Raw genomic sequence first — 13,217 nt, forward strand, 5'->3', positions numbered from 1 at the left:
ATACCAGGAGGAGGGGCTGATAACGATTTATGTCCATTCATGTGATTTGAAGAATGTTTATATGGGGCCCTTTGACCAGTTGAGGAAAATGTAAAATTGTCTTGTGTTATTTGAAGAGCAGAATGTGTATAAGTCACATAATGCATTAACAGCTGACACTGGGAGAGTTAATCAGAAAGATGGGGCTAGGAGGGCTTTTTCAGGACCAGAAGAGTGCAGCTCTTCCAAAATTGCTTGTCACTCATTGGGGATCAGACAGATGTTCTGTGAGTGCACCAGGATATTCTGGGGCATAAAATCCCCCACCCCATTAGCAGTGCTAATCAATTTATTGTAAGTGTCTTAAGAACTCTGAGTTATTTCTCTATTTTATTTTTAGAAAATATTTTACTTATAATCTGTTTGTCATTTTATCAATATTTTTGTAACTAAGCATGAAAATATTTTTTGGATTAAACACATTTAATCTAGCATATTCTCCGTGATTCTTTGTGAACTTGCGTGCCTGGTGAGGCCCATGCTACATATCGGTGTGTAATGTGAATGTGATTTATTATTAACCTGTTTGGAGATCGCAGACCTCTGGAACAGTCTATGTGATGGCAGAAGAATTATGTATTTTGGTAAGTGACCGCGGTGTGTCGGCATCACAACCAGCTGATCCAGATTGATGTATCTGCGAGTCTGGCAGGGTTTGTGACACCATGTTATAATCATTTTCTTATCAGCTATCCAACATTGTCATTGACCATTTATAAAAAGCAACAGAGAGTCCTTTAAACTTTGCAAGTTAGACTTACTGCAGAACTTGTTGGTTCTCCACGGGTATATTGTGACCCCAGCCTCTTGGCACAAGACTGCATAGCTGGCTATTAATTTGCAAATAACATCTTCTCTGCCTTCGTAGAAGCAAGCATCATACACACAGCTCTTGAAGTGACCTTGTGGGTCTATCTTGGCGTGGCACTCCCGGAAAGGACCATTCTTGTCTGTAATTATTCCACATCCCTGCTTGTTGTTAGTATGTCGAAGTTCCAGTTCCGCCAATTTAGAGCACTCTGCTTTGTCATCTTCATAGCAACCAGGCACATTTTGCACCTTCCAGCTATTGCCAAAGACTGTTGGCTTGGAGGTTAGCTGGTTGTTTTTCATTAGCAAATCATTGTTCTTGTTCCCATCAAAGTTTCCGCAAAGACCGCACACTGCTCCAGCATAGCTACCAGGAACTGTGACAGCAACATGATTTTCCCAATTGTAAGATACACGTACACCAAAATCTGTCTGGACTATAGCAGCATTACCCTGCTTGTAGATGGACAGCTTGCCATTATCAACTATGAAGGGGAGGTTTGTTAATATACCATTCAGCTGCAAAAGGGAAAAATAAAAAATTAAACATATTCCATATTGGGGAAAAAAATATAATTCAAAACACTTTTGTCCTCATTCTGAGTCACAAACAATGGGGATATTCACATACTTGGCATTTTTTTGTGATTGCGCATGTGTCTTAAGCTCAAAGTCACACGGTGAATGTGTTCTACGTAGTGTGCGTACAGAGTCGTAGGATTGACTGAGTGACTGGGAGGTAGCTAAACAGACTTACGAAGATATCACCCCTGATGGACCTGTCATGGGAGCATCACATTAGTGGTTCTGAACTTAGAAGCTTAATCGTGTACATTGGAGGCCATACGCTAATGGGGATTCTGCACCTAGCATGGGAAAGGCTGATAATAGCATGAGCATAAAGTTGCAGACATTACTACGACAAAAGTCGGTATAGCGGTCGCAGCAGACTCAGAAGCAACCCCTCTTGGTGCAATGAAAATACATTGAAAAAAATTCACAGAATTGCGATTACAGCATAATTGTTGGACAATTGGGAAAAAAACTCACCAAAATCCTATTCTTGAACTGCCTGTTGATGACAATATCAAAGCCACAGAGCTTGGCTTGTACTGCAGAGACGTACGACACTACTTTGCTCCCCCTGTTCTCATTCTGAACATTGACTTGAAAGTCCACCAGATCTTCTGACTTCTTGCAGAGTCCAGCAAACTGATAGATGCATGTACCCTGGAAGTCATATCTCACACCATCAAAAGAGATGTAGTGGGGATCTCCTGTGGCTGAGCAAGTGCCATAAGATGTGGGATAACAGTCTTGGATGCCATTTACCACTGAACATTTCTCTGAAGACTTACACTGGGTGGATTTGCATTCAACCTTCCTCGTGAAAGGATTACAAGTGCACTGCTTCTCACACCTACTATCACCCCAGAACTTCTCATTGGCTGCGTACAGCTTCCCTTGGTAGACACATCCACAGTTGGCCTTGGGTATACATTTTCCTTCATCAAGCACATATCCATCCTTACACTGACAGGTCTCCACGCATGACTCAGAGCACACCGATGGTTTGGCATCATCGTTACAGGTAAGTGGACATGCTTGAGCACATAGCTTGTACTGGCTGTTCTCAGGGCATTTCATTGCTGTGAAAGAAAGACACAATATTTAGCATAAACCTGCATGCCTCACATTTTAATTTATAAATCATTTTTCATTGCAGGCCTGAAGATAAAGTAGGAGTATTACTTGTATGCCAATAAGTGTGTCCATCTATTCCCTTATATGATCCAGAAGACTTTAGAAAAAGATGCATGGGTCAAAGCTCTTTAAATATATCTGAAAAATTCAACACCACACACTTTTAGTAATTGGAATTTAAATGAGTGTTGAATTTAACCCTATTAGCATAGTAACAAATACTGAATTAAAGTGTTAGGGTTCCCCTAGGAGATTGCATAAACTCTTAGAACCATGCTAAAGAGGTCTTCACCTATAATGGTCACCATTTTCTCATAGAGAACTATGTTCTCACTGGTTCTTGGATGCCATCAGGACTTAACTCAGGATTGATAATGCAAGTACCTCCAGTGACTGCAGGGTAATAAGACTATGTGAGAGACAGGTAGCATGGTAACCAAAGTTTCTGGAAACAAGGTCTAAGACCATGGTAAAACAGCTGACTGGAAAGTCAAGAGCTAAGGACTAGAAAAATGGATGACTAGATATCAGCAATGCACAGAAGTATCCAATGACAGAATCTGAGGCTGTAGAACGCTAAATAGCTGGAGCAGAGTATAAATACCAAACAAGAACCAGCAGGGGACTTCAGGGAGCAGGGCATGGTTGCTATAACTGGCATGGAGGCTAAACTCTCCCTTTCTTTTATCCTCTCAGTGACTAATCAGACTGTCCTATGAAGCCAGCCCCCTAGTTAGGGAGCTGTGCAATAGCTGCTTGGATGAGAGCACAGTGAGAGGCATCTCGTCTGCTGTGGCAATCACCGTGACCACAATGCCCCACAGCTGATGTCACTATGTCATCTGACATCCATGGTTGCTAGACATTGACCAAAACCCAGCGGGGGAATTTGAGCAATTGTGGCTAGTGCAGTGGCTCATAACATAAAGAACATTGTGGGATATGCTGATAGGATAGTGAAAACAATAGCAAATCATTTCAGGGCTATGCCAGAGTTGTATTATACTTATGGCAATCACTTACTGGATGAACCATGTACAAAACTTTACTGGTTTGAAGTAGCACATAACACCATCTCCTACATAACTTACGTAAATCCCAGGTCACAGAAAGTGACCATGGGACTGATTGAGCAGTGCACGCAAATCCAGTCCTGACTGCAATTTTATATGCTGAGAAAGTATTCTAATGATTTAGCTGTTGTCTTGTGCACAGAGACATCAACCTACAGAATGTTTGTCTCACCCAAGATGCCGAGGCCTCTGCAGTTGTGTACAATTTCACAGAAGCTGAGTAGGGCACACTCAGATAATGGTTCCCGACATGCCAGCATTTTTGTAGCCCCTTTACTTCCCCCAAACATTGACCATTTGTTACTCACTTTCTGAAAAAGTCCTCGGTGGGACCTCTACCCTAAACCTATTGCCACTTGAGCACAGTGCAACTTTGGTACATGTACAGTAGTCTCCATTGTGTCTGACATCGACACTGCTTGCACTATTGAATTATGTCCTATATCTGCATTACAAATATTCTGTTGCACAATAGACAACTGCAAAACTAGAGTTATGTTCAACACCTTCAGCTGACTTTAATTTAGTAGCTTGTATTTGCTCTTGTTCAATAATAAGTAAGTTCTTACATCCCACCAGTGATGTGCAGTCTGGTAAGGTAGGTTTTCAGAGCCTTTCCTGTCATTCTTAGGTATGCTCTAATTTTTTCTTAGCATTTTTCTAGTCAAAATTTTGAAGAAAATATTATAAATATCTTTTTTGTATCATTGTAATATTTTTTTTTCAAATCTGTTTTATTCTAATAATTTTTATAGTCAAAACTTTTGGCAGGTGAGGAACTGCCTCCACTGTCAATTTTTTTCCACAAATCTGTAATCAAAACCCAAATTCCCAGCACTATATACTGCTGCACCTTTGTATAATGCCCACGGGAACCCTTGGGTTCATATATGTATGTTTAAATCTGGCTCTAACACTAGCCAGTGCCTCCCCAGCCATTTACCTGGCTGGGGAGGCATCGCACGTCACTGCATCCAACCTCCTTATGATCAATATATAGCTAATAAGCCACTATGCATCAAGTAGGTAAAGCACATTTAGTAAAAGTGACATAAGGAGGATGAACAAGCCAATAATTTAAAGTTATTGAATTTACATATTTTAATGATCCAGAGTACTTTGGGGTGCTTATTGTATACTTTGCTTTTGCTATTAGGATTAAAACAGGAATGTTTATTCGTAAGATATTAGACCGACGATAGAAACTAAAAGTGGGAATCGATTGCTACTTGTCAACTATTTTGGTGCATCAAGATCTTAATTAGTTAGCATTTAAGGACAATATTTTATTAATGCTATTAACATGTGTCTATTAAAATGTGGCACAATGTGGGAAGGTCACTTATAGTGGTAGTGGGAATGGAAAGCAGCCAAATGGGCAGAGTGCACTCCAGTGAGGAATCAGATGAGGAAAGCCAGTGTGCTGTCCCAGGTCTCCAGTGGCAAATATAAATGGGGAGATAATGGAGAGGGACATATGGATGAATTTGGATGTGCTGAAAGCATAACAAGCATATGGCGGTTCTAATGACATAATGGGGTCGTGGAGGAGTCTGATGGTATGTAAAGGGCATGTAAAGGGATCTTATGGCAAATAAGGGAAATATGAAGGTGTCTGGTGGCATTTAAGAGGCATGTTGAGGAGTCTGATGGCATATAAGAGGCATGTAGATGAGTCTGATGGCATATAAGAGGCATGTGGAGGAGTCTGATTGCATATAAGAGGCATGTGGAGAAATTTGATGGCCTATAAGAGGCATGTGGTGGAGTCTAATGGCCTATAAGATGATGGCATATATAAATGGCATGTGGAAAAGTCTGATGGCATATAAGATGCATATAAAGGAGTCTGATGGCACCCTATAGATTGTAAGCTTGCGAGCAGGGCCTTCCTACCTATATATCTGTCTGTTATTACCCTGTTTTGTTCTATAAATGTTTCCAATTGTAAAGCACAACAGAATATGCTGCGTTATATAAGAAACTGTTAATAAATAAATAAATAAATATAAAAGGCATGTGGAGAAGTTTGATGACCTATAACAGACATGTGGATGAGTCCATGGACCTATAAGTGGCATGTGGATAAGTTTGATGGCCTATAAGAGGCATGTGGAAGAGTCTAATGGCCTATAAGAGGCATATAAAGGATTCTGATGGCCTATAAGAGGCATGTGGTGGAGTCTAATGGCCTATAAGATGATGGCATATATAAATGGCATGTGGAAAAGTCTGATGGCCTATAAGATGCATATAAAGAAGTCTGATGGCACCCTATAGATTGTAAGCTTGCGAGCAGGGCCTTCCTACCTATATATCTTTCTGTTATTACCCTGTTTTGTTCTATAAATGTTCCCAATTGTAAAGCACAACCTAATATGCTGTGCTATATAAGAAACTATTAATAACTAAATAAATATAAGAGGCATGTGGAGAAGTTTGATGACCTATAAGAGGAATGTGGAGGAGTCTATGGGCCTATAAGAGGCATGTGGAGAAGTCTGATGGTCTATAAGATGCAAGTGAAGGAGTCGGATGGCATATAAGAGGCATGTGGAGAAGTCTGATGGCATGTAAGAGGCACGTGGATGAGTCTGATGGCCTATAAGATGCACGTGGGTGAGTCTGATGGCATATAAGAGGCATATGGATGAGTCTTATGGCCTATAAGATGCATGTGGAGGAGTCTGATGGCATATAAGAGGCATGTGAAGGAGTCTGATGACATATAAGAGACATATGGAGGAGTCTAATGGCCTATAAGAGGCAGGTGGAGAAGTCTGATGACATATAAGAGGCATGTGAATGAGTCTGATGGCATATAAGAGGCATGTGAAATAGTCTGATGGCATATAAGAGGCATATGGATGAGTCTGATGGCATATAAGAGGCATGTGAAGGAGTCTGATGACATATAAGAGGCATGTGAAATAGTCTGATGGCATATAAGAGGCATATGGATGAGTCTGATGGCATATAAGAGGCATGTGAAGGAGTCTGATGACATATAAGAGGCATGTGAAGGAGTCTGATGGCATATAAGAGGCATGTGAAGGAGTCTGATGGCATATAAGAGGCATGTGAAGGAGTCATATGACATATAAGAGACATATGGAGGAGTCTAATGGCCTATAAGAGGCAGGTGGAGATGTCTGATGACATGTAAGAGGCATGTGAAGGAGTCTGATCACATATAAGAGGCATGTGAAGGAGTCTGATCACATATAAGAGGCATAAGGAGTCTGATGACATATAAGAGACATGTGGAGGAGTTTAATGGCATATAAGAGGCATGTGGAGAAGTCTGATTATATATAAGAGGCATGTGGAGTAGTTGGCCTATAAGAGGCATGTGGAAGAGTCTGATAGTATATATGGGGAATATGAAGGAGTCTGATGACATTTCAAAGGGATGTAGATAAGTTTGATTGCATAAAAGGGGCATGTGTAGAAGTCTGACAACATACAGTATAAGGGTAATATGAAGGAGTATTATGTTATTTAAGATGTACAGTATGGATAGAAGTCTCATGGTATGTAACGGGTATACAAAAGATCTGATGGCAAATAAGGGTGATATGAAGGAGTCTGATGGCATTTAAGAGGCATGTGAAGGAGTCTCGTTTCATATAAGAGACATGTGGAGGAGTTTAATGGCATATAAGAGGCATGTGGAGAAGTCTGATTATATATAAGAGGCATGTGGAGTAGTTGGCCTATAAGAGGCATGTGGAAGAGTCTGATAGTATATATGGGGAATATGAAGGAGTCTGATGACATTTCAAAGGGATGTTGATAAGTTTGATTGCATAAAAGGGCATGTGTAGAAGTCTGACAACATACAGTATAAGGGTAATATGAAGGAGTATTATGTTATTTAATATGTACAGTATGGATAGAAGTCTCATGGTATGTAACGGGTATACAAAAGATCTGATGGCAAATAAGGGTGATATGAAGGAGTCTGATGGCATTTAAGAGGCATGTGGAGGAGTCTGATCGCACAAAAGGTGCAGGTGGATGGGGTATGAAGGTGTATATTTTGTCTCTAATTTTGATTATTTGCCTCTGTCAGTTCCTATGTATGTCTGCATTTCTATGTCCTTTAGATGTGAGTCTTTTGATTTATTTGTCTATCAAGAGGGCATTGTGAACTGAGGGAGCTGTAAGGCATAATGTGAACCAAAGGCCCAATTCAGACCCACTCGCTAGGCTGCGTTCGCTCACAGCTGTCCGATTTTTGTTATCTGTGCAATTGCACATTAGGCTCAGATGGCTTGCAACACTGAGTGACAGGACGAGTCATTTGTGGGTGGTGACAGGGGAAGGTCAATGAAAATGGGGGTGTGGATGTGTGAACGCAGGCGTGCCTGTGCGTTTTAACGGCGTTTCATGGGCATGCATAATTAACATGGAGTGCCATTGTACACGTCACCTGTCTGTGTTTCACACTGCAGCGAACACAGTACTTGCGTCAGTGTAGGGTCAACCACAAGTGCTGCAAGAGACTCCGACGGCACTGGATGTTACTGATTTTGAATACAATTCCTGGAGATGATGTGTGCTGTGAAGGGAAACGGGGCGTCATAAGAATGGCTTGCGATCACACTGCCATCGCACGCTAAGACATAGTGGGCGTACTAATGTCTTACCATGCGATTGCAGCCTTTGCATATATTAGCAGCTGACGGCTACATGCGAACGCATCTAGTGAGTGGGTCTGAATTGAGCCCTAAGTGCACAGTGTGGTATAATGTGAACTGAGAGAATTGTTACATAATGTGGACTGAAGGCACAGTGTGTGGCACATTTTGAACCGGGGGCACTGTGTTGCATAATGTGAATTATATTTAAAATTGTACTATTATGTACTAAAACTCCAATGTCTGGCCCAGCAAATCTCCCTAACTTTTCAAGGTGGTCCTCTCAAAATAATAGTTGCCTACCCCATTTGTATAGCACATCCTAGAAAAAGATAATATGGTTCATTTTATACTTACGACATCCAGAGACTTGTCTCCATTCTCCAATCTGAATATTGTTTCTCTGGCAGGCGTCAGCATAGGTTTTTAAACTCTGGCACAGGATCTGCTTGGAGCCCGCATTCATGCATAGATCATAGACACAGTTATCCAGGTAAGGTTTTGGATCTATGACAGAATGACACTGTCGGAAGGGACCATCAAGCACTTTAGATAGAAGGCCACAACTTTGTTCACTTGCATATGATTTTTGGGTTTCAAGAGGGCAGGTCTTGCATTCTCCATTACAGTTGTGCCAGCAGAACCGGTCACCATCTTCCACTTTCCAGCTTTTACCAAACTCAACCAAATTAGGAGCCTGAGTGCCATCCGGTTTTATTAGGTCATCTGAAGGGTTTCCATTGTAGTTTCCACACAGGCCACAAACACTGCCAAAGAAGCTACTGGAGATGTATATTTTTAGGACAGAGTTCCAGTCATAGTAAACCTTCAAGGTAAAGTCAGTTTCAAAGACAACAAAACCACCAGATTGATAGAGTCGGACCTTTCCATCATTCAGACTGAAGGGGAGACGTTGACGTTGATTATTCACCTAAAAAGGAAAAATTAAAAAGATGGTGAGGATTCATTGCATTCTAACTGTGTACAATACCTGATGTGTTTGCTCAAGCTGTATGTATCCAATAAGCAGAGCCCACCTACATTCACACCCTCACAAACAATGAAACTTACCCTTACAAAGCCATACTCATATCTCACTACAGATAATGTGTATTCATACACTTCCACTGTAATGTAGCTGACATAGGCAACACGGGTATTGCCTCGATTTTCATTTTTGGCTTCAATATTGAAATTCGGAAGGCTACTGTCACTACCACAAGTCTTGGCAACTGTGTAACTGCAGGTGCCTTGGAAGTCATAATAGCGACCATCAAAAGTGTGGTAATGGGGATCACCAACAGCATGACAATAGGCCTCTGAGTCTGGAACACATATTGGTTGCCCATTGGACATCTTGCATGTCTCTCTAGGTCTGCATTTTATGGTGCTGCAAGACGGACCAGAGTTGCCTGGAAAATAATAAAATAAAATTACACCACTATTGTACAGTTTAAGATACCTGTAGGTGAAAGTTAATGCAACTTGTGTGAAAACAAACAAAATCCCTTGTAGTTATGGCCTATACCTATGTCTGGTAAAGTTTTTTAACCACAATTCAAACCAATATGAACCACTTCTTTTTGAATCAGCCAATTAACAAATTTGTTTGCTTTGCAAAAAAATGTCCCTTTAAATTTTTTTCATTCTTGCAACAATTTACGATTGGCACTCCACAGTTTTTACATTGATTAAGACTGACAAACTAAAATAGTTTGATTATCTTGATATTTAAAACTTGAAAGCTTTCATCAATTTGTGTTTACACACACGATGTCCCATGTTATATCAGAGACTCCATTAGAATAGACAGCATGAATTAGTATTAATGAAATATAAATAACATTCTGCTTTTGGAAAATAAGCAAAAAAAGGATCAGTAAACTTACTGTTAATGTTAATACAGATAGCTGGGGATCCATAGCTGTTAAGATTTATAAACCCATAAGACAGCAACATAAAAGGTGAAGACGGATTCTCCATCAATTGGAAGCTGAAGCCTCTTCCTAATCTCTGAGCTGCCCATGAATAATCACTTCCAGGAATATTGTTCCATGATAAATCTTTGGCAGGGCCTTTGTTAATGAGGACTTTAGAGATGTCTGTGGTCTTTGTTACTATTGTGCCATAGTTTTCAAAGTCTTGTTGGCCGTAAATGTAGTAGGAAGAGCAATAGCTGCTAATTGGTGGGATAGTCATCAGCAAAGGATCAAATTGTGTTAAAAACCTTTCTATCCAACCAGTACAGTAGTATATAACTTGGATTCCAGTACTGGCAGAAAGGTAAATGGATGTTGTGACTGGGATCGTCAGCTGAATAACTTGGCCTGCACTCAAGTCCTGTGTTAATTTATTTGAACCAATCTGGTAACTGATTTTGGTACTCACAGCAGCCACCACATATAAAATATCAGGCTTTGTCTGTAAGAAGATTGGAGGTATGAGGAAAGTGTTGCCCCAGCTAGAGACTGGCCTCAGTTGCTCGTATACGTGATTGCACTTTGTGTTCTTCCATGTACATGTGTGACCACTCAAGACTGCTACAGGTTTCTGAGATACCACTCTGGTCCCAGACAGATCATCTCTACTGAGTAGTTGAAGAGCGTTATATGGTTCTAGGAGGACAGTGAGCTTTGATCCAGCTGGGTAGAGTTTCTCTTGATAAGCGACTGCCCCTTTCAGATAGATGTCTACATTGGTAGATTCTTTGTTGCTGACTACAGAGAATTCCTTAAATGCATCATCAGGACCACCCAGAGGCGTCACCACATAGTAGTCATTGCCAAGGTCTTCATCAGGATACACAATGGTAGTGTCAGCGCTTTGTAACTTATAGTTCAGAGACAAGACCGAGATCTCTTTATCAGACTGGATTACAATGACATTGCATGACAGACTGACACCAGGCAACTCTGCATTTTGAGGGATCTGGACAGTGAGAGTGGATTGTTCATTTACACTTAAGACCTGCTTGAAGCTGGATTTGTTCATCCACACGGTTACTGTAGTGGAAGGGTTGTACCCAGTAATGAAGAGCTTGAAGTTGCCAGTACTGTAAGATAACTGGTAGTTCTGCATAAAGACCGTCACAAAATTCTTGCCCAGTGGACCCGCCGAGCAAGTTCCTGAAAAAGAAACAAACATAAATTGAACACTATAGATGCTTACTTTGAAGATTTATATTGTAAGAAGAGATATTCTAATGTCCCTATTTCAAGATCCATGGTACTGCCTTAGTGTTACTATCTTTTTTCCATGACTGGTTTTGACATTAGAATAACTAAATAAGTGTCTATTCTAACTGTTCCATCATTGACAGGGAGATGTCAAAAACCTTTGAAAGAGATAAACTGGAGAAGTTGCCAATAGCAATCAATCAGCCTGAAGTTATCATTTAGCACATTCTATAAAATGACAGTTAGAATCTGATTGGCTGTTATGTCTAACTTCTCCACTTTATCTCTTTCTAAGGTTTTATAAATCTGCCACATCTGAGTGTAAGCACCATCCAATGTACAATTATTAAATCCCTAATGCAGTCCTGTAACAGGGTGCCAGTGCACCTTGTGCCACACCCGCCCTGTACGGCATCCATATCATCATAACCCCTTGCCCCAGGAGGCAGGTGGGCGGGTGTCACTTCAACAGGTAATTATCGTGCTGTCCAGTGATTCCTATGGTCGCTCCAAGCTGCAGTAAAGATCACACAATGCTGTGGGAAACGTCATGACATCTCTCCCCACACATTGCGGCAGCTAGAAAAATAAAGCAGGGAGCATGATGCAGGTGAGTATGTCGGTTTAGACCCCAGGGTATCCCATCCTGTGTGATGACACCACCTCGTACCCAAAACCTTGCTTTCTTTGATGTCTGTTTCTCCTATATTAGTGGAAGCACAGCATGGTGGGTGCTGCATCCAAGGGGTCTTATGGGGAGCGCAAAAACACATTGAGGGGCACTTAGGGGTAAATTTACTAAAAGTCAATTTGGCATTTTGAGTGATTTGAGGTGCGGTTTTCATTCGATTTGTACTCGATTTTGCATTTGGGTATTTACTAAAGGCCAAATTGAATGTAAAATCGAATTTCAAATTGAGTTTTAGTCAAATCGGCCTCAAATCGAACATCAGAAAAACATTGGTACTTTTACATAGCCCAACACATAAAACCCTTATTTACTATCATTCTATTTGAAATCGACCTCAAAATCGGAATTCAAATCACCAAATGAATAGAACTGCTTCATGCTTTCGATTTGAGCATGAGCAGGTCGGATTGACACAGATACATTCAGACATCAGTGTGATGCCTCCATGTATCTGACTGTAAAAAGTAAATAAAACAGTTAAATGTAAAAAAAATAAAACAACATGAGGTACCCCCCAAAACAACACCAGCCCCGGACTGTTCAAACCTAGTTCTGGTTGAATAAGTACAGGGAACAAATTGCGTAGGGTCTCCCTGTACTTACTACAACCAGCACTGGGCTATGGGAACCAGGGTTGATTCTGGAATTACAGGGAAAAATTTGCGTAGGGTCTCCCTGTAATTCACAGAACCAGCCCTGGACCCTTTCTAATGGGGGACTGATGCCACAGCCAGGGGAGCCTTATCACCAGGCCCCCCAACAGCAGCATCAGCCATGACCGCTAGTCAACAAAGGCCAGGGATACCTGGGGAGTTGGAGACCCATCCAATAAAGGGGTCTCCCTCTCCAGGGCACCCCTAGTCTAGGCTGATAGCCCGGGGCTATCCCCGCCACCCCTGGGTGGTGGGTCGAGGGTTGATTGTATTAGTGTAGTGTAAAAATAGAATAATAAAAACATTGTCTTTACAGTAGAACTGCTTGTCCCAGCAAGCCTCCCCCGCATGGTTGTACTTGGAGAAGCACAAGTACCAGCATGCAGGGCATTAAGGGCCCACTGGGACCTGTAGTTCACCTGTAAAGG

General features: G+C 41.2%; 1 protein-coding gene across 1 annotated transcript in view; it reads right to left on the reverse strand.

Moving 5' to 3' along the window:
- The window catches only part of LOC148453847 (IgGFc-binding protein-like), a 66,688-nt gene that overhangs the window by 26,037 nt on the left and 27,434 nt on the right, over positions 1 to 13,217 (reverse strand). Inside the window, exons 2-6 of the mRNA XM_088461621.1 lie at positions 10,159 to 11,394; positions 9,341 to 9,681; positions 8,627 to 9,200; positions 1,900 to 2,498; positions 801 to 1,368 (exon numbers count right to left, since the gene is read on the reverse strand). Coding sequence (XP_088317747.1) covers positions 801 to 1,368; positions 1,900 to 2,498; positions 8,627 to 9,200; positions 9,341 to 9,681; positions 10,159 to 11,394 — 3,318 coding nt within the window. The remainder of the gene's footprint in view (positions 1 to 800; positions 1,369 to 1,899; positions 2,499 to 8,626; positions 9,201 to 9,340; positions 9,682 to 10,158; positions 11,395 to 13,217) is intronic.

Source organism: Taudactylus pleione, unplaced genomic scaffold (assembly GCF_031769625.1).
Source record: "Taudactylus pleione unplaced genomic scaffold, aTauple2 ptg001080l, whole genome shotgun sequence".
Taxonomy (NCBI): Eukaryota; Metazoa; Chordata; class Amphibia; order Anura; family Myobatrachidae; genus Taudactylus; species Taudactylus pleione.